Source organism: Sceloporus undulatus, unplaced genomic scaffold (assembly GCF_019175285.1).
Source record: "Sceloporus undulatus isolate JIND9_A2432 ecotype Alabama unplaced genomic scaffold, SceUnd_v1.1 scaffold_19, whole genome shotgun sequence".
Classification (NCBI taxonomy): Eukaryota; Metazoa; Chordata; class Lepidosauria; order Squamata; family Phrynosomatidae; genus Sceloporus; species Sceloporus undulatus.
Window position 1 is genome coordinate 292,650 of NW_024802941.1, and position 22,230 is coordinate 314,879.

The 22,230-nt window shown below is 39.2% G+C and overlaps 1 protein-coding gene across 11 annotated transcripts in view; it reads right to left on the reverse strand.

Moving 5' to 3' along the window:
* The window catches only part of LOC121917460 (clathrin coat assembly protein AP180-like), an 87,892-nt gene extending 65,905 nt beyond the window's left edge, over positions 1–21,987 (reverse strand). For 2 of the 11 annotated variants that reach the window (XM_042443444.1, XM_042443442.1), the window contains exon 1: positions 21,786–21,984. In XM_042443444.1, the coding sequence (XP_042299378.1) occupies positions 21,786–21,915 (130 nt within the window). In that variant the 5' untranslated portion in view covers positions 21,916–21,984. Of the gene's footprint in view, positions 1–21,785 lie in introns of all 11 variants that reach the window. The other 9 variants (XM_042443449.1, XM_042443445.1, XM_042443443.1 and 6 more) reach the window with 6 other exon arrangements.
* Between the last annotated feature and the right edge of the window lie 243 nt (positions 21,988–22,230).

The following is a 22,230-nucleotide window of genomic DNA, read 5'->3' on the forward strand; positions in this document are numbered from 1 at the left end:
AATATCCTGCCAGATTTGCTGCCCTGCAGAGATACTGCCATTCATCTGAGCAGGCAAATGGATATAATTCTGTCCCACCTAAGTATGGAGAAGTTAATTCAATTTGCAAATGCAAGCTCAAAAATGCAAACTTATCTAACTTCACTTTTTTGAACAAATGTGTGAACACAAATTAATTTACCCTACTAAATTCACACAGGTCTGAACACACAAGAGAAAGTACCCTAAATGTCCTGAAGGTACCAGATCCTATCTGATCTTGGAAGCTAAGCAGGATCAGCCCTGATTAGTACTTGAATGGGAAAACACTAACAAATCCAGGTGCTGTGGGCTACATTTCAGAGGAAGGAACTGGCAAAACCACCTCTGAAGAGTCCTTGCCTAAGAAAACACTATAGAATTCATGGGGTTGCCATAAGTCAACATATGACTTGAAGGCACATACACACAAGGAAAGTGTGTATATTAGAGCAAATAATATTCAAACCAGTGTGGTATAATGCTTGGAGAGCTGCATTATGATGCTGTAAACATGAGTTTGAATCCCCATTCCAGCACGGAATGTGGCCGCTAGCAGTAGGAATATCTAAACCATGAAACATTGCTCTGTAGTTTATTGAGTATGTGAACCAGACAGAAGTTATCTCTCTTTTTCCCAGGGACATAATCTATGGTTTGTTATATGCTTTCTTTCTCTGGCCTGTTGAAGAGTAGATAAGCCAGAGCATCAACAGTCCAGCATCTGTCAGATTTGGTTGGTGTAATAATCATGAAGCATAGCTCTATCCACCGTTAAGGCACTCCTGATGCAAACAGGGTGATGAACAGTATGCACTGGCACCCTGCTTATTCACAATAAACCAGTGTTCCTGCAGTACTCTGGGTTAGCATGCCCAAACTTGTCCTTAGAGGGACCTTGCAAAGAAGGTTTCTGTTACCAGCATACAAAGATCTGTCCATCAAAGGCTAGATTAAGCAGAAAGTTGCCAAATTCCTCACTCATAAGAAGTGAGACTCCTGGGAAGTAAACTATTTGCAAGGTTGTTTCCTGAAAATGGAACACTGGATCTACCTTTATTGTTTGAGCCAATTACTACTCATTCCTCATTGACACTAGATAAGGTGAACAAGAAATTTTAAGATTTAACGTGAAGAAAATAACAAGCATTTGCCCAGCATGATGTAATAGTTTGACTACTGAACTGTGATTCCGGAAAACAGGGTTCGAATTCCCACTCAGTCAGGGAAACTCACTGGGTGATTTTGAGCAAGTCACATTCTCTCAGCCTCAGAAGGCTAAGGAAAACCTCCACTGATCAAATCTAGCCAAGAAAACCCTATGATAGGTTTACCTTAGGACTGCTATAAATTGGGAACAACTTATGATGGGTTATGAGCAAGTGCAAATGAGACAAGATGATGATCAGACAAAGGGAATTCAGTAACTGAAAAGCAAGAGGTAGAACAATTTTAAATAAGAACAAGATCAAGGTAGTGGCCAAGAGAACGAGTGGGTGAGTCAAAACAGAGCTTGAGTCTAAAAGAAGACAAGAAAGAAAGAAAGTGTGATATAGTGGGATCACTGAAGTCACCCCCTTGAATATTAAAATCACTCATAATAAGGGTTTTCATCTGAGAGAAAAAAGTCAACCAAGAATCAAAATCTGAAACAAAAGTTGAAACAGGGCCAGGCAGATGATAAATGAATGCAACCCACATGTGCAGAAGCAAGAAGAGTCTCACAGCATGGAGAAATAAAGAGAAAGTTGGTGGAAAGGAAAAAAGCTGGAACTGGCACAACAAGCTAGATAACAGAAGACCTTGTCAACCCCCACCCCAACCCTTCTCTTATGGCAACTAGTATGGGAAAAGGAGAGGTCTTCCAGTGAGAGGACACAGGGACGTAGCTAGGATTTTAGGAAGGGGGGGGGGGTTCCAGACTAAGTGCCACCATTATAATGGGGCTTGGGTGCAGCCGTGCAGCAGCACACACCATTCATTTTTCTAATGCAAGGGGAGGGGTCCGGACCCTAAGAACCCCCCCCCCCTTGGCTACGTCCCTGGAGGACAGCTGAAGTGGCAGTGTCATGGGCAGGGAGTCAAGTTTCAGTGAGAGCAGGAAGGTGAACATCCCATAGAAAAAGAGATTATGAACAGCAGTGGCTTTGGGAGCAATTGAGCAACAATTCCATGGAAACCCCCCCCCTCCAAAAGGGAAGCTAAGAAGAAGGAAGACAATGTATCTGAATTAAATTAGGAGAAACAGAAGAAGCAGGAGCCATAGCAAAGGAGGGAGGGAGGGAGGGAGTAATATTAGGAGTTATGAATGAGGGGTAAATATAACCAAAGAAGAAAATAGATAGCTTACACAGCAAGATGGGTAACAGTGAGTCCACTAACAGTAAAGTCTAGTTCTAGATATCTAACAGAAGGCAAATCCAGAATTTTCCTTGCAGCGGGAATTAGAACATTTTTTATATGCCGACGCCCAAGATGGCAATGATGGTAAAAGGAAAACAAAACCCAGGCCTGAGTCTGCCAAAAGACCACTATAAGTCAGTCAAGAAGGTGTTAAAGCAATACTGGCCTAATTTTATACCCCCAGCACTCAAGAAAGACACAACTGGGCATGGGAAGGCAATACCTGCTCATGAGTTTGCCAAGAGGCAGCAAAAAGCTGGTCAGTAGGCTTCAGGAGGAGATAGTATATGTTCTGTCCTGCTTGTATGCTAATGCAGTTTCAGAAATATTGCAGCAATGTCAACCTAATCTAAAACTTCAGTTTTAGGGACCATCATGGCATCTTGTATTTACAGCAAAAAAAAAAAAAAAAAGATAGCCATGTAAGAAACAAATTAGCAGGTATGGTAGAAAATGATGAATATAATTGTCCCTCCACATTTGCGGCTTTGACATTTCTGGATTTGACTAATATGTTCCCTCTAGGAATCCTTAGGAACTTCTGTGCAACTCTTCTGACTATAGAGTTTCTCTGGAGGACCTTGAGTTTCCTAGAGAAAAAAAATATTCTCTAGGGATTTGTAGATCCTCCAGCATGAACCTATGGTTAGCCTCTGTCAGTTGTTGACCAAAGAATTGCACTGGAGGACCTAAAGATTTCTAGAGAGGTGTTTTCTTCGGTAAATTAAATAGTGGTATTTTATTTGTGGATTTTCCACTTTCACAGTGGTCCTGTGCCCTTAACCCCAGAACCCCAGTGAAGGTAGAGGGCCCAGTGTAGCTCTATAACATGACATTCAAACATTGTGCTAATTTGGTTTCCTATTCTTTCTTTTTTTTTAACCCCCTTTTCAGTAAAGTAAGTGACTGGCAAGACAACATGGGAATTTCCAAGCCTCTAGCAGCTGCCAGAGCATCTAAAACTTTTTAAATACTGAAGCATAGGTTGAGTTTGCCTCAGCTGACCTCTGCACAGTGCTGCTGACTAGTCTGCTCTCATGCATCCCTTCTCGCTTTTGCTTTTTCTGTGAAGGAAGTATAAATAGCCATTCCTTTTTACCAATGTTTAAATTATTAGGAATTGTTGTGTGATGCTCTTTCCTAGTTATCACTACTCAGTTTATTGACAGAAGCTTGTTTTCAGTCAATCCAAACCACCTGGTTTCAGCCTTCTAGATCTTCAGTACCCTCTCATTCCAGGTCTCCTGTACGATTCTTCCAACAACTCCTCATGAGACATATAATGCAGACCCTTGTTACTCTATAACAGTGCAGCAATAAGTTATACACAGTGTGTGTGTGTGTGTATCTCCTATATGCATTTTTGGTGCTACTATTGAAGATTTAAAATCTGATAATACTGTCTTATCTGTTTATAATCCTTGTTTATAATCCTTAAATTTCTAGCCCTTCCATTTGAAGTATCACAACAATGTGTCTGTATAGTAGCTTAATAATATTATTGCATTGTTTTTCATTGTAAGCTACATTAGCACCTCTCTCTTCAAGTGGAAAATACAATATGAAAGTACTCTGTTAAATCCCAGTGCACATCTAACTGTTCATTCTAATAATTTATTTCTTAACATAGATCACTTGTAGTTACACAGAAAATTTCAGCATACTATTCAGCAAGAGTTAATATAACAGATCAACCCACATTTGTTTGACATATGTAAAGCTTTTCCACTTGTTCATATACAGCTCCTGATCTTCTATGATACCTAGATCATTTTCATATGCATGGCTTGCCAAGGTAGATATCCCACAACCACACTTCCATCTCTGATTTTATTTTATTTTTTTGTACCTAATTTGGGTACAAAATGTGGGTTAGATTTTCAAAATTAGGGCTATTTGATACCATGTTGTTGTTTTTTGAAATAGTGTCCAACTCCACAGTAAAATGATGACTTTAGATTTGCCTCCATTGAACTTAATTTTATTAGTTTTGCTTGGGTATTTCAGCATGTCAACATCCTTTGAATCTTAACTCCTTTTTCTCCTCTCTTAATTGTCTCTCCCAATTTTGTGTCATTTACTAGTCCATGGATTTGTCTACAAGAAAGGGCCAGCTATTCTGCAATGTCCCTTTCAGAATAGAATAGTGGTGTCTTTTTATTGTTGAGTTTTTGGTAAAATGGTATTGGGCCATTCAGTCCTGGTTTAAAATGGATCACTACCAAGATACAAGTCGGAAGGTCTATCATTGTATAAAGATGTAGAAGAAAGAAGTGACACAAGCCTGTTCTTTCCACACTTGCAAGTTATACAGACAAGGTACATTAATTTGAGGAGGGGTCTGCTTTTTATGTAGGCAAGACTTGGGACTGTGCACATGTGAGCTCATAGGCAAGAAGAACTGACAAAAGAGCAGGCACCACATAAAATTAATGGAACATCTGTAATTTGCAAATGTCAAAAAGTGAATCATTGAAAAGTGGGGATGTCCTGTATATGGATGATTAAGAAAGTCTCTAATGGTTGCACTCACTGCTTATAATTACGCAGTTCTTGCAGACTTTAGAGGCATGCTATGTAAGTCAAATGCAGGAGCTGTCCTTTGTATTAAGTTCTGAAATTTGTAGCAATGGATTCATATAGTAGATTTTTTCAATGGAAATATTATAGCCCCATTGTCACTTTATTTTCCTTAGGGAACAAATGGTTTTTGATAAGTTATGGTTCTATTTACAGTGTTAAATTTGCTTTCATTATATTTTTGACTGGTTAGTTAACAAGCTGTGTGTATAGATAATGGCTTCTGGTCAAAAAGCTAATTTATTAGATAAACTGTCACATAATAAACAGTTCTTTTTACCTAAGAATGAGTCCGTTGGCAATCATCTGAGATGAGACCAAGGGGCTACACAAACAAGCGATGCTTATGGAAGAGCACTTTGAGGGCAGAACCGTGAAGTCACCCACAACAAACAACCACTAATTGGCTGCTGGCTGTCTTGGAGTCACGCTACACTATTATTTCATTTTTGCTTTTCAATGTACTATTATGCTGACCCATTTTATACAAATTCAGAAGTCCTTGGCTGCATCTACACTGCAGAATGAATGCTGTTTGACACCATGTTGACTGCCATAGCTTGATGCTATGGAATCCTGGGATTTGTAGTTCTGTTATATATTTAGCCTTCTTTGTCAGAGATCCCTAATGCCACTACAAACCACAAATCCCAGGATTCCATAGGATGGAGCCAAGAAAGTTAAAGGGGTGTCAAACAGCATTCATTTTGCAGTGTGGCAGCAGCCCTTATGTGCACATCCAAAGTCTGTAGAAGCACCATTCACCTTCAAAGGAGGAAATAGTACAGTAGTTATATTAAGGCACTTTCCCCATTCAATCTCAGTTTAACAGTGAAAGCCAGTGCATACAATCAGCAGAATGGAGCACAGAGTTCCTCTCAGAGCAGTAATTCCCATACTTTGTTTCTCCAGGTGTTTTGGACTTCAACTCCTAGAAGCCTTAGCCAGCTTGGCCAACAGACAGGAATTCTGGGAACTGAAGTCCAAAACATATGGAAGACCAAAGTTTGGGAACCACTGTCCTAGAGTATGAAATATTGGTTTGCAAGTAGGATGAGGAGAAAGTTTTATGACTGAATGTTTTCATAAAGGTTTGTCATTGTTGTTGTATACCTTCAAGTGATTTTTGACTTACGGTGACCCTAAGGCAAACCTATCATGGGGTTTTCATGGCAAGGTTTATTCAGAGGAGGTTTTCCATTGCCTTTCCTGGTGGCTGCCCTGGTGGCACAGTGGTTAAACACCTATACTGCAAAAACTCAATCACAAACCACAAGGTTGTGGGTTCAATACCAGCCAGGAGCTCAGGGTCGACCCAGCTTGGCATCCTTCTGAGGTCACTAAAATGAGTACTCAGCTTGTTGGGGCTTACACATTGTAAACCACACAGGGGAGTGCTTAAGTGCACTGATAAGCGGTATAGAAATGTACTTGCTATTGCGATTCCCTTGAAGCTGAGAGCATGTGACTTGTCAACATAACCCAGCAGGTTTCATGGCCAAGCGGGGAATCAAAACCTGGTCTCCAGTCACAGTGCAACACTGCAATTCTTGCATGCAGAAAAGTACAGCTTTCCTCATGATGTACTATCTTTCTAACATGCAGATACTTTATTACTGTGGGGGTAATATTAAAACTCCACCCCCAAAGCTTACTATAATCTAGGAAAAGCTTTAACACTTGATACTGCTAATTCTATAAACCAGCCCCTATTAGCTGACCTTTGCCTCTTAGACTCCCTCCAAATTCTTAATATGCAGATGACAATATTACTGTACCTTTAGAGGACTACTGTAAAAATTAGCGAGGAACTATGTAAAATACCTGAACACTTAATAGTTACACTGTGTGTTTCATAAATATGAACTGACCGTGTTGTTTAGTTGGAATAGTAACTCTTGTTTAGCAAACAGGAACTCTACTGCAGTTCACATGGACTAAAATGAAATGACTACAGTTTATCATGTAGGATAACCCCACAGATAACTCCACAGTGGCCCACCACAGGTAACCTGACTGCAACTTCCATCAGGCATGAAAAGCAAAGCCAGTGAGGACTGCAAGGAGATTCAACAGCATTCAGAAAGCTTTGGGCATTCTAGTTCTGAGGCTGCATCTGTAATGCAGAAATAATCCAGGTTGATACCACTTTAACTGCCATGGCTCAATGTTATGAAGTTCTGGGAATTGTAGTTTTGTGAGACATTTAGCCTCCTCTGTCAGATAGTTCTGGTGCCACAATAAATTACAGTCCCCAGAATACCAGAATATTGAGCCATGGCAGTTAACGTGGTGTCAACCTAGATTATTTCTGTTATGTGGATGCAAGCTGCGTGACACTGGCATCCCAGGTAATTATAAATGAGAAACAATGAAAGCCTTAACAATGATTACAAATCCGACTCTTATCAGCAGTCTAATCTCTGCTGAGGCCTTTCAATCATTCCTAAGTGTAACATATATAAAATAGATTGGTTGCATAAAATGTTTTACAGACAATCTATAATTGATCATTTCTCCAGAGAGGTAACTATGGTACTTTGAAGTAAAGGCACCAGCAGAAGGGGAGAAAGAGAGAGAGAGAGAGAAAATGTTGAGTTACTTTAGATTAAGAAATTTATTATGCTTGAGTTTTCATGAACTCTGAAGTGAATGTTACTCCCTGAAACCTTTCATCATAACAATATCTTTAGGGGAGTCATAATGGCAAAAGCGGGCAAGACAGGGGGATATACCATTCGTTGATGATCAACACCTCAGCTAATATCTATGTTTTAAATCCTGCTGCTAAGAACTGGGAAGTGAAAGTTTTCCAGGTGCTTTTCTGACCAAAAGAATTCTACAGGTTCTGCATACGAAAAGAGGGAAAGAAGACAACTAGATCAGCCATTAGCCTTATTCAGCATGTCTCTTCTTATATTCTTACAAGATGCCCAAGAAACAATTATTTTGAACTGACAAAAAGCATAAGATTACTTAAATGACTCATGTGCTATTTCCACCTATAAATAGTTGGAAATTTGTTATTGGTGTGATAGCAATGAAAATAGCTTTGTTGTAATAAGGATAAGAAGAAAAGAGAAGCAGCTAAGGATAACAGTTAGGTTATGATTAAAGAGAAGCAGAAAGTCTTTTTATTTTTAAGAGGGAGAGAACAGTTGGGGGGTAAGGGGAATTACTGTAATGTGGGTTTTTTAAGTGTGTGTGTTTTTGTGTTTATCTGTGTTTATGTTCTGCATATTGTGTATTACTGTGTTCATGTTATTCTTGAACAGTGAATAAAATTTATTTTAATAAATGATCCACGGTCACTGATCAATGAAATTTTGAAGAGATAACTTCTCTATCAATCCACAAATCATCATTTGAATTTCAGTGTCATTTCATTGCAAATCTATCATTTTTTCCTAACACAGTTCACACTTCACAATATATAAACAGGACCATTATACACAGAAAAGCACAATTTTGCCATGCATTGTCTGGGTTTTAATTTCTCTCCTTTCCAATCACAAAGGGTGCTTTTTGACTTGAAGAAATTAAACCACAGTACATTCTGAAGAAACAATCAATTTCTTCATGTTTAGATATTACAAAGCAGAAATCAAGAGCCTTGTCCAATCTTCTTCTTGTTGTTGTGTTCATTCAAGTCATTTCTGATCCTAAGGCAAACCTATCACAGTGTTTTCCTGGCCAACCAGAGGAGGTTTCCCATTGCCTTCTTCTAAGGCTGAGAGAGTGTGACTTGCCCAAGGTCAACTAATGGGTTTCCATGGCTGAGTAAGGATTCAAACCCTGGTCTCCAGAGACATAGGTCCAAAACACACTGCAGAAATTATCCAGTCTGAGACCGCTTTAAGAGCTCTGGCTCAGTGCTAGTGAATCCTGGGAATTTTAGTTTATTGTGGCACCCTTCCAACAAAGACGGGTAAATGTCTCACAAAACTACAGTCCCCAAAATTCCCTAGCATTGCACTAGGGCAGTTAAAGTGGTTTCAAACTGGATCTTCTGCAGAACCATAGTCCAATACTCAAACCACTACATCACATTGGCTCCCTGAAGTCTTACACAGACAGGAAAACCCCTGTTCTACAAAACTTTGATAAAAAGATTCCACAAATAACTGGCAAGCTTTCGCCTATTTATACACTAAAGACATATCAAGGACAACTGTTTCCATAATATTTCCTTTATATTTTTCTCTGTTCTGAACTCTTAGTCACATACTGGCAGAAAATGTAGATTGAAGTAGACACCTTTGAGTTCCATGCTGAACTCCTCTAGAACCAACCAAGATCCACACACTATACTGCTTCTCAATTTCAAGCAAATGTTCCACCTTAAAAAAAAAACATAAGCAAGATGCCTGGTAGTGCATGCCTTGATTTTTAAGGAGTGTGATTCTCATTAAAAATAAGATATGCAGCCCCCCACATCCTGTTTATAAAAAAAAAGGCAGCAATTTTGCTATCACTATGGCAAACTGGGCAGTGGCAGAAAACAGGGTAGAAGACATTAACGTTAAGGGAAAACATGCAGCCTGTGATTTGTCCACTTGATGTTGATACTTGATGCCAACAGGAGAAGCAGCTTCATAACCAGGAATGCTTCTAAAGCCATTTTGCCTTGCTACTCATAGCAAGTTTCCTTTTTTAAAAAAAACCAAGCTGTCTCTTCTTTGGGTTTTCAAAGTAATATAAGTATATAACTAGATACAAGCTGATTTTTTTTAAAGCCTACTGCTTGTGAACTTATCTGCAGACTCAGCTATAAACCCCTCGCCATATCAGACTTACTTCCTACATTATTATTTTAGCATGAAAATATTAACAAATCTGTGTTAGGTGCAACTAAGAACTCCCTTGTTTAAGTATGGTAGCTGCGTCAGTTCTCCCCCAACCTCACAAACATGAAATCAGGAGACCAGTCTCTCTAGTGCAGTGATTTTCAAATTTTGGTTCTCCAGATGTTTTGGACTTCAACTCTCAAAAGTCCTAGCTGACTTGACCAACAATCAGGGATTCTGGGAGCTGAAGTCTAAAACATCTGGAGGACCATACTTTCATGTTCTACAGTGAATGGAAGAGACTTGTCTTTTTAACATGTATGGAAGCATATATTTAAATTAGACATATATAAATTAAGACCAGGTCATCTGAAGCAACTTTCAGTTTTTAAATGTGCGTTAGGACAACTCCTGGCTCAACTTTCCCAGTATCAAAAAAACATTTAACTGATATTCTTACTCAATTCTTTATTTTGAAGTCATGCCCCATATTTCTGAATGACAGCAACAAAACTTACCACTACAAATAAAACCATCATGGTTGAAATGCTCCTTCACACACAAGAAATAAGGCATTAAGATATATAAATTTCACTGGTCTCAAACACACTATAGAAATAATCCAGTTTGAGACCACTTTAACTGCCCTGGCTCACTGCTAGGGAATTCTGGGAGCTGTAGTTTTGTGAGATATTTGGCCTTTTCTATCAGAGAGCTCTGGTGCCACAATAAACTATAATTCCCAGGAATCCATAGGACTGAGCCAGGACAGTCAAAGCAGTCTCAAACTGGATTATTTCTGCAGTGTGTTTTGGACCCTTGTCACTTTCAGCTCGTAAGCCATGCAAGAAAGTTGCAGGAGAAGCTGGGAATAAGAACCAAGCAAAAATCCCAAAATGTCATTGCAGACGGTGAGCCCTTTCATACTACTCATCTAGCACTATGATTCTACTAAGTCTGCTATGGCTGCATAATAAGGGGTGATGGAGGCATAACAAATAAAATGGAATGATAGCACTATAACTGTAGTTAGAAAGAGCTGTAAAGCATCCTTGTGTTCTATGACCAAGTCTAGACACTTCTTTATCTTGTTAACCTATCCATGTTCAGTTGATTCTGGCAGATATGAATAAATCAGGCACATCAGGTTAAACAGGAACAAAGGTGACAAAGTCCTCAAATCCCAGCACAAACAGTATTAATCCCATAATCAAATGCCACTCAAAATGCCAATAAAGATTTTGCATTGTTTCCAGTGAATTAAATGATCTCTGACATCTCTATACATCCAGTACAGCTTGATTAATTTTGTTACAAAGTTTCAAATGTCAACAATAGATTCTCCTTCAGATGCCCCTAGTTTATCAGACGCTTTCCTGAACTACCTCAACCTGACCTTTTCTGCCTCTTTATCAGAATTATTAATGTCTAAATCCTATGGTGACCTCTTTTTGGCTGTTAACCAAGAGGCTTCTTTTTCAATTAATGTGGCTTCTCAAATTACTTTATGCATTTCTGGCATAAACACTTAATAATTTTAGCCAGTGTTGGGCTGGTTCTGCTAATTTATCATCAAAGTTCTGTTTTCAGCTACATGAAAAAAAAGCAAAATATGTCCTTCAGAAACAAGAAAATATTAATTATTACCAAAACAGCAATACAGTAATTGCAACAAATAAGGGAGATATACAAAATGATAATAAGTATCTTGCAGAAGTCCCCTGAGTGAACAGAATCCACCTGCCAAGCCATATCATCCTATGCCGAACGTATGGCCGCTGGTTTTACAGGGGGTCTTGCAATAGGTGATTCAGGTGTGAGCCGGAATGATTCCTCCTCAAATCATGTTGTTGTTGTTAATTGCCCTTGACTCAACTTGGACTCATGGCAACCCTGTGGATGCAACATCTCCAAGACCCCTTGTCCTCAACCTCTCTGCTCAGGGCCTGCAGGTTCAGACTCATGTCCTCCCTGATTGATCTAACCATGTAGCATGTGGTCTTCCTCTCTTTCTTCTGCCTCCCACCTTTCCTAGCATCATTGTTGTTTCTAATGTTTCATTTTTCCCTGGCCAAAGTATAAGAGCCTCATTTCAGTCATCCTTCCAGAGATAGTTCGGGACTGATCTGTTCAAGAACTCATATATTTGTCTTCTTGGCCTTCTACAGGATCCTCATCACTCTTTTCCAGTGCTACATCTCAAATGAGTTCATTTTCTTTCTGTCAGCTTTCTTCACTGTCCAGCTCTCACATCTGTACATAGTGATGGGGAATACAATAGCTTGGACTATCCCCACTTTAGTGTTCAGAGTGGTACCTTTACACTTTACAATCTGCCCTCCCCATTCCTAATCTACTTAGTCTTGACTTCAGACACCATTCCAACCAATATTTCATCCAAGGAATGGGAATTCTTTGTCTATTTCTCTGCTTTCATTATCTAAGGTAAATTCTTTTAGATCTTCCGTGGTCATTATTTTTGTTTTCTTAATGTTCAATAATAAGCCTACCTTGGCACTTTCCTTCTTGACCTTCTACATTACTCCAGATCTTTGTTGGTTTCTGTTAACAGCATTGTGTCATCTGCATCTCTTAGGTTGCTAATGTTCTTTCCTCCAATCTTCACTCCTCCTACCTCTGAGTCTAAGCCTGCTCTGCATATGATATTTTCTGCATACAAGTTGAATAAACAAAGTAATAGTATTTGGCCTTGCCTGACCCCTTTGCCAACTGGGAAATTCTGTTTCTCCATATTCACTTCTGACATTTGTCCTGAGTAAAAGTTACACATCAGGTCAATCAAACGTAGTGGCACCCCAGTTCTTTGAGAACATTTCATAGCTTTTCATGATCTATGCAGTCAAATGCTTTGCTGTAGTCAATAAAACATATTTAAATTTTCTTTTCAATTTCTCCAGTATAGTCCATTATCCATCATAGAGCCATAATCCATCATATCATAGAATTCTGAAGACCTCTTTTCCATAAGTCACATAATAGTTTGAACAATGCATAGGCCCTGGCTCCAGAGTTTACTCAAGCCACTCCTGGACACGCTAAAGAGACCACTCCTGATTCATCCATAGACCTATCCATCTGCAGAGAGAGTCTTCAACCTGACATGCCAATAGGAAAGAACAAAAAGTCACCCACTGATGAACCATTCACCTCACAGCCCAAAAGGAACCAGGCTCCTTGGGAGTAAGAGGCCTTTTCAAAAGCAAGTGAAGACTCCACAATAAGGTGACTAATAAGTTACAATTGGTCTCAATGGGATCTCAGTAGAGATGCAAAATTTTCAGAAATGTTGAAGCCATAGGAAAAAATTGATTTCTTTTTTCCCCCCAGAAAAAATGAAATTTTCAGAAAAGTTGAAAAATACAATATTATAGCTCTTTACACATTGAAAGTCAGTTTGCTCCTTTAAAAACATAAAACGTATTATATATAATTTGTATGGCAAAAATTTATCACATGTTATATTAAACACAATCAATTCAAACAATATATACAAATTGAATTTTTAAAAATTTTATTTTTTGTAATAAACAGCTACAAAGTCCTGAACTGTAAGGAACACCGTTGGTTTTGTTAGTTTATTAACCGTAGGTACAAAAAACAATAAAAATGGAAGAAACTATCAACATAAATAAAACAAAACTTATTTTGTGTTTTCTAGTTCTCCACTGAGTCAAACAGACATAAAGCACTCTTTCCCATGAAAAGAGCTGAGATAAGGAATCAAAGATCAAAAACTGCAGCGATGAGACGTTGTACATCATCTTACATAAAGTGTTCCTGTTAAACAGTTTTAGAAATAATTTGGGAGGAGTAAATATATGAACACCCTGCATTAAACATTTACTCATCACTCTAAAAGAATATATTCCACAATCTATTGTGTGAGAGTTTCCCCCAGTTTTCTTCTGCAACAAAAGGCTCTTTTGAAATGGGGGAAAACAGTTTCCCACCCCCAATTTTTTTTGTTCTTTTCCACTGACAGCAAGACAAAAGCAGCAAGGAAAGGAAAAGAGGGGGGAAAGGTGGCAGTGGTGAAAGGAGGAGAAGACTACTACTTTCATATTGCCTCTGTTCTGACACAGGCAGCTGTCCAAAGCAGATCTCCCACAGTTTCTTGGCTTCACAGACCCCCATCCCAGGCATTTGGGAAAGAGGAAGCATTGAGTCAACAGTCTTCTCCTGCTGACATATTCTGTGTAAGCATAAAGTATGTAAGTCAAACCAGCAGTTACACTAGCATAACCACTCCCATCAGATCTTGACCTGAGCTTCCAGCTAAGGTCAGCTAGCTGATAGAATAATACAGGTTCTTAGCCTTGTGCAACCCAGCTCCTATTTCCTGATTGACTTCCTATGCTACTGACCTCAAGATACCAGGTGATACCTTGTTCCTATTATCAAGCCTGCCTTTGTATTTGTAAGTGGCTTTGTTTCATGACTCTGTTATTTGACCATGGCTACCTTTGGGCTGCTTCATCCTGTTTGACCTCAGCTTTTCCTAAAGACCCTTCATTTCTGGATTGCCCTGATACCTGCCTGACACTGTGATTCGTGTCATGGCTTGCCTCTTAGTCCGAAGCACAGCTTCCCCTCAATTCCTGGGCGGCATCAAATCAGGACCAGATCTATCAAATCCTAAAATTATAAACAGAATGCAGATCTGACTGCCCAGTGTTAGAGATTTTGCCACTGTTGCATGAGTATCCAAGTGTGGTGCTCTGTCTACAGTAATAAATATTAAGCATTCACTCCCACCAAGTAAAGAGGAAAAGATGCACATTACCTGCTCTTCCTGGTACAGTACTTTCTATTAACACCTGCTGGATCAGTTTATTTCCTCTCCCTATAACATATTGATTGACTTGAGCTATTTCTTGGTTGCTCAGTCTATACTCTAACAGAAAATCTGTTTTATTTATACAACCAAGTCTACTGAAAACTTCACAGTTCTAAAATACCGAGATATTTTAAATTAGAAAGCTCCATGTTCCAACATTGATCATTATGCAGAAAGCACATAGTGTGATAAAATTCAGATTATCTGTACAGAGAATTTTACACGGACTAAATATCTACCATAATTACTGGGGCTGCCCATGAAACTACCAGTTTGCTTTCAGACCCAGTTCAGATCAGATCACTCTAGAGTCAGATCATATCTACTCTAGATTATTCAGACCCTGCGGTGGCAAGATTCAGGAATCTAGATTGCCAGTTCTCTTCCATTAATGTGCACTGGAAAACTCAAACAACTATAACTCCATTCATCTCCATGAAATGTTAGGACCCCTAAAGAGAGAATTAAGTGAGTCTAATTTCAGACCAATTACTCCAGAGGTTTTTGTGCTAGTAATCTGTAACATTTGTTGTTTTTCAAAACGAAAACAAACAAACAAACAAAAAAACAACTAACCAACCAAACCAGCACCAAGAACAATTTTTAAAAGCTGCTATCTAGTGACTATTTCTTTCACACTGCTTTTGCAATATCCCCGAGAGCATCAGTCCACTATGGCCTTTATCATTTGACTAAGGTATATGATATTTAAATACTGGTGTACTTGAAGGAGGGCTTTTTGTTCTTTATTCTACCAATAAATCAACCTGTGATATCAATTACATGGCATAAGAATGTACTGAGGTGGCAAGACCATGCTTTATTTATTACCATTAGTGAAATCCCCCCCCCCTCCATGATCCCAATGCTTCCCTTAAGGCATCTGGTGCTCTGGACAAGTATTAGAAACCTCCCTCCCCTGGCTCCATCTTCCTCCCACCCCATCTCTGCAAGACTTGCCCACCAAAACTTCAGGAGTGAGAGGATGAGAACTGCTGCCCCCATCACTCTTTCTTCCAGCCTTTATAGGTACTGCCTGGACTCCCTGAACATTTCTTTTGCCTCTACTTCTTTGGTTTCTACTTTACATTTTAAGGTGTTGCAGTAGACTGCTGGTGTAATTTTCAACCCCATACTCATTTACTGTTTACAGTGATACAGACAGTAATCCTGGGATCTGCTTTGACCTCAACTCAGAACACTGCCACTTCATGCACATTTGTTTGAACTTCTTGCACCTATGATGCTCTACTATGTTGAATATATTTGATTATTTGAGCAGAGTATTCATTCAGCACCTCATTTTCTGAAAGACCATGCAATGCTGAATCATGATAAATTTAGATTATACTTTCCCTCATCATTAATTATACATATCTCAAGCAAAAGCAAAATGGCTCCTCCTCTATCCTTCTTCTAGATCAGGCACAGAGAAATGATCAAATAATAATTCTCAAACTGAAACCTGAATAATTAATCCAACCTCCTTTAGTTCAGTGACCAATACAAAAATTATGATTTAGCCAACTATCCCACTAAGCAACATGATTTCAGCATCATTAAAAAAAAACACCTATTATACTCATTCTACCATTGTTTTTCATGAGTCCAGTGACAATAAAGCCATCACTCCTAAATCTCAACATTTTAAAAAAGAAGAGGGGGAAAAAGCAACCAAGCAATCATTCTATACTATTTTCTCAGCAAATTTCTACTAGGGCACAAATTATGGTTCCTCAGTTCTACTCTCAAGCCAAAAATTGTATCTTGGCTCTTCATTATCAACATAGCTTTGTATTCCAAGAATCCAAAACAACCATTCATAAAATGTTAGCTTCACTGATCTGTTTACTTTGCTCTCATGTGCCCCCTATAGAGAAGTGGGATCTCTGGAGAATTTCTATTTTAAGTCCACCTTAAATCACATGTACATCCATTTTGTTATGTACTTGCATTTTTCAACTGGTTACAATTTGGCAATTTAAATTTTAGTGCTGTTTTCTGAGTTACATGCTTCACCAAATGCATTATAAATATATAAACCAGGACATACAAAAAAGGAACCAATGCTACAAAATACTATATACATTTGTTGTTGTTGTTTTCACCACTACAAACAACTTTGAAAATCTCTCTCTACAGCATCAGTTGGTTCCCCCCCCCCCCGGGATATCACACTCAGCTACTCTGCCTTTAGAAATACGAGAGAAGATGAGTGTAATCTCCAATTGCTAAAATCTATTTTCAATATATAGCGATCATATTGAGCAGTTTCATTATCTTTACTGTGGCAAAACAGATATTCAGACAGCCAGAAGCAAAAAGTATTCCAAGTGTTACCATCTTTGAGTCCTGTTGTTCTAAGTTTGTATTATCTTGGGATTCAGGTATGGAGGGAAGAGGGTTAATAGCTCCTGCTCCTGTTACATACTCTGCCACCAGTGAAAGCAAAGAGTAGATAACTTTTTTCAGTAGTTCTTTGCTGCTGCTGTTGCTGCATGCCTTCAAGTCACTTCTGACTTATGGCAACCCTAAAGTGAACCTATAATGGGGTTTTCTTGGCAGGTTTCTTCAAAGGGCATTTGCCATTGCCATCCTCTGAGGCTGAGAGAGTGTGACTTGCCCAAGGTCACTCAGTGGGTATCCATGGCCAAGCTGGGATTTGAACCCTGGTGTCTAGTCATAGTCTAAAGCTCAAACCACCACCTGTCTTTTAAAGTACCATCTATCTTTTAAAATAAGTTCTCTGATCTGCACATGCTCCTAGAGTATCTTGTTTAATTATATATTTATTGAATTTATACTCCACCTTTCTCCCAGGGTGGGATCCAAGGTGGTATCTTGTTGTCTTGCTAAGTATTCAAAACACTAAGAGGCATCTGCTGTGTCCATATGTACTAAAGTGTGCAACAACTGTCCAAACCTTCTTTCCTGCTGTAAAGTGTTCCCTTGCCAGTGAGCAACGTGATCAGTTGTGCCTGAAGCTGCTCTACCCTTCCTATTGTTCCTGGGAAAACAGAAATTGCTTTCACTGTTTGCTTTTCTCATTTCCACCCCTGCAGCTTGGGGAGACACATCCAAGGGATGAGATCTTGGGCATCAACATTATTCTTCAGCTTGTTCTTCAGCACTCCTTCCACTTAAGTTACTATAAAGTGTGATGGCTTATTTCAGAGCGTACATATTTCCCCATAACTAGACTGCAATCTGCCTTGTGAGTCTAACTCACAACGTTAATCTCATTTCTGCCAAAGGGTATTCCTCTCTCCCACATATCAAACAGCCACATGGTAATTGATCTCTTAAATAATTAATACAGTAATTTTTTCAATGTATTGTAGACACATATAAGTAACATCAGTACAATAGTTCTGAATTATTATTCAACCCACCCACTTAGGTATCTAATTGAAGGCATACTTCAGTTAACAAAACTTCTGACAAAGAAGATCCTTTTTACATCTATGCAGCCCCTCCCTTTTCCTTCTTGCTCTGTGTCTAGCAGGAAGTCTTTTAGCAGCATCAGCACTGGGAGAATGGCGATGGAGACCTGGAAAAAACCCAAGAGAGATGCTGCTAGATCCATCGCTCCAGATGACTAATCAAGTAAATACGACGGTCAGGAATGCCTGTTACCAGCTTTGGCTGATATGCCAGCTGCGTCCTTTCCTGAAAGTTAGAGACCTAGAAACTGTGGTGCACACCCTGGTAACCTCTTGTCTTGATTTCTGTAATGCACTCTACATGGGGCTACCCTTGTGGTTAGTTCGGAAACTTCAATTAATGCAGAACATGGCAGCCAGGCTGGTCTCAGGCAAAATCAGAAGAGATCACATAACACCAATTTTAAGATCGCTCCACTGGCTGCCCATAAGTTTCCGGGCGCAGTACAAGGTGTTGGTTATCACCTTTAAAGCCCTACATGGCTTGAGTCCAACCTATTTTTGGGACTGCCTCCTCCCATATAATCCACCCCGCTCACTCAGGTCCTCTGGGAGGAATTTCTTACAACCTATGAAAACTAGTTTGTCTGCAACTTCCCAGAGGACCTTTTCAGCAACCGCTTCCAGATTATGGAATGGCCAGCTGGAAGAGATTCATCACATTACCACCTTAGACAGCTTTTAAAAAGCTGTTAAGAGGGATCTTTTCTGGTAGGCCTTTCCTGAATAGATAACCAACCACCAGAAATCTGAACCTGAATTCTGCTACAGCCACTGTTTGATTTGCCTACTATTTTAAGGTATGTTTTAAATTGTGAACTGTTTCATTGTATTTTAAGGGGTGGGTGGGATAATGGGATGGGACTGTATTGTTTTAATGTGTAAGCCACCCTAGTTGTGTTGCACAGAGAGGCGGGATATCAATTTTATAATTATTAATTATTATTATGATTCCATAAAATTTTTGCTAACATCACGAGAATTTATTTCCAGTAAAATATACTGAAGGCCATAGTGACCACATATTAATTCTTTGGAGGTTATGGCATATAAGCTTTACATAGTTTATTACCACTGCAATGAGGTGACAAGCTTGCTATGAAAAAATATTAGTAAGGGACAACAACTTTAAAGACTGCCATATCTTAATCAACTTTTATATAAGTCAGAAAGATCAGAACACTTAAGATAAGAGTTGTTAAAAACATGCTAAACTGATCTTAACCTTTGATATTTTTTTTTTCTGTATGGAACAATTACCATGTCCTAATGGTCATACATCATAAAGAAAATATATTGAACGAAAAGGCTAAGCCTCAGTTATTAGCAATATGATTATCAGCTTGAACCTCAATATTTCCTCTGTCTCTGAACAGATTTTTACATGCAAAGAGGACACATTTGTAGCTTCTTCCATCTCACTTCTTTCCAAGTCTAATATTTGAAGTATTGAACAATAAGCTAATTATTAAGCTATGCAGCTTTTCTTTCAATTCAGAGTGATTATATCAAAAGAACTAACTACAACCTAGTTCAGTGACACAGCAGTGCTATCCTAGTCTTCAGTTTAGATCTACTAAGCAGGAGTAAATCAATAATACGTTTAGCTGCATCAATGTAAGCCAATGCTACACCAGCACAATTCAGTCAGATGCTGTCAAATCATGGGGAATTCATGGCACAGTGGGAAAGGTGTAAGGTTTTATCCCAGTTCTATCCTAGTGTAGGGTTGCTCTCATTTATGCTTTCATAACACCATGCCAGGAACATGAACGCTACAGAAAAATACATTCCCACTGGAGTCAAGGCAGGTTACTCTCCAAAATGATTCATGCAAACCTCGCTTTCCTTTCCCCCAGCCATATCAGAGAACAGAAATCTCACAACAACTGCCCAAGGATATATAGGTCACAGCAAATGAACAGACATCAAACATGGCATGGAGCTACACCCCTCTGTTCAAAGAACAACATGCAAACAAATTCACAACTGGAAACTTGGAGCAGACTTCTGCCTCCCACCAAATGTGTCCACTGCCAAAGAGAATTCTTTGCCAGGTGATGTCAACAGCAAATGGAGGCGGTGCGTGTGTGTTTGTTTAAAACACTTGTTTCATCTGAGGAGTCAAACACTTGTTCTGGAGAGTCTGTGGCCTATGAAACTGTGAGAGCTACCATCTTCTGTCCCCCTGTGTGTTTCAATTGTGACTAGAATGGTACTCCCTCTTTGTAGTAGCTGACAGTTTCCAAGTCAGTGGGCAGTGGATCTACTCTGAGCTTTAACCTGTATGCAAAGGGATCTTGTAGCACCTTTGAGACAAACCGAAAGAAAGAAGATTAGTAGCATGAGCTGTCATTGACTTGAACCTATATCCTCAGATGCATGTTTTCTGAAAAAACCATGCTACCAAAACATGCATCTAAGGAAGTGGGATCAAGTCTAGGAAAGCTCCTGCTACCAGCCTCTTTCAGTTAGTCTCAAAGGTGCTATAAAATCCCTTTGCATATTGATTTTCCATACTAACACATCTATGCCTTTAAGCTTTAACATGACTTTTGAAGGAGCTGTCCACAGTGCTGAACACTATCTGTAAAATAATTTCAGCACATTGGACAGCTCTTTTAAAATTCAGGCTGCCCCAGTGTCATAAAAATCAGTACTGTTCCTTCTCTCTCCCCACGGCTATCTAACTAATCTGTGACTGCAGTTGTCACTTGCTGGCCTCCTAATCATGGATCATTAAAGAAATATTGGGATAATAATGTGGATTCATTCTGGAAATATACTTGTGCACTGTGTGTAGAAGGAGATGACATCAAGCTTCTGTGAATATTTCATTATGCAACATTTCCATGACTATAGTCTGACCATGCCCTGTCTACACAGAGCAGATGTGCATCATCAGTGAGTGATAACACTTTTGAATAATATTGTTTAGTATTCTACTTTGCCATTAGGGATACAAAAAAACACGACATTGTTACGCTAGCATTCGCCCACAAGTAGGACTGGCCTGCCCATCTGGGATGATAGCTATTTTGACTGCTACTGTACACAGAATAAACAAGAAAATATCACTTCCAGCAGAAATTAAGGAAGGTTCTACAAAATAATACAACTGCCAATATTGTAAAAAATTAACAAGAGAAACCATTCCATGATGAATGACATTTATTTAAATTTGAACACATCAGGCTACTGAATATGGAGGATCCACACAACTGCCTCCCTCTGTCTTTTCTATCCCTCATCTTCAAAGATGCAAAATCATACAAAACAGGTGATAGTGACAAAGAATAATAGCATTTGATGACGACTGGACCAACTTTTCCTCCACATCAATTGTCACTGCACAGCCAGTCATGGCAAGCATCAACTATGGCCTTGACTTAGCAGCTAAAGCATGACCAGAAAAGCTTCTTGCTTCCCAGCACTCTTGGCCTTCTAATCTCTCCAATGTATGCACCTTTTCTACAAATCTGAAAGTCAAAATGCCAAACCGAAGTGACTGAAGCAATAATATACCCTCAAGCTAGACATTTAAAAAGTTCATTTTCTTGAGCGCCTCGCACGATCCTTACGTCGGCAGAAACAATCTACCCAGGAGACAAGAGGATCTCAAGAGCACCATGGTTGTTGGGTTTTGTTTTTTTGTATCTCCACAGGCACAAACCACTTATATAATAAGAGGCTTACAGTCCAGGTGTTTTTTCTTGGGCCCCATCACTTCATGTGTGGTTGCTTTGCAGACAGCCCTAGCTACGGCTGATCCTGTCACGCTGTACTGAGCAGCCGCGATGCGATCTGTCAGCGTCTGACCCGACATCTTCGACTAAATTCTAGGATTGCTGCCACGTCTGCGAGGGAGGGAAGGAACAAAACAACAATTGAAGGGAACATTTTAAATATATATATGTACATATTATTATTATTATTATTATTATTATTATTTTAATTACATCATTTTTGACACACACACAAAAAGGCATCCTCTTCAAAGGTTTAAGCCTGTGCTTCACACCCTGGCTCTTCCCAAGTTTACTCCTTTCCTCCCCCCCTCCTCCTCCCTTTCCTGTTGTGTAAGTATTTGCATTGCAACCAGATCCAAGAGAAGGCACCTGGGGTAACTGGGGATGTTTTT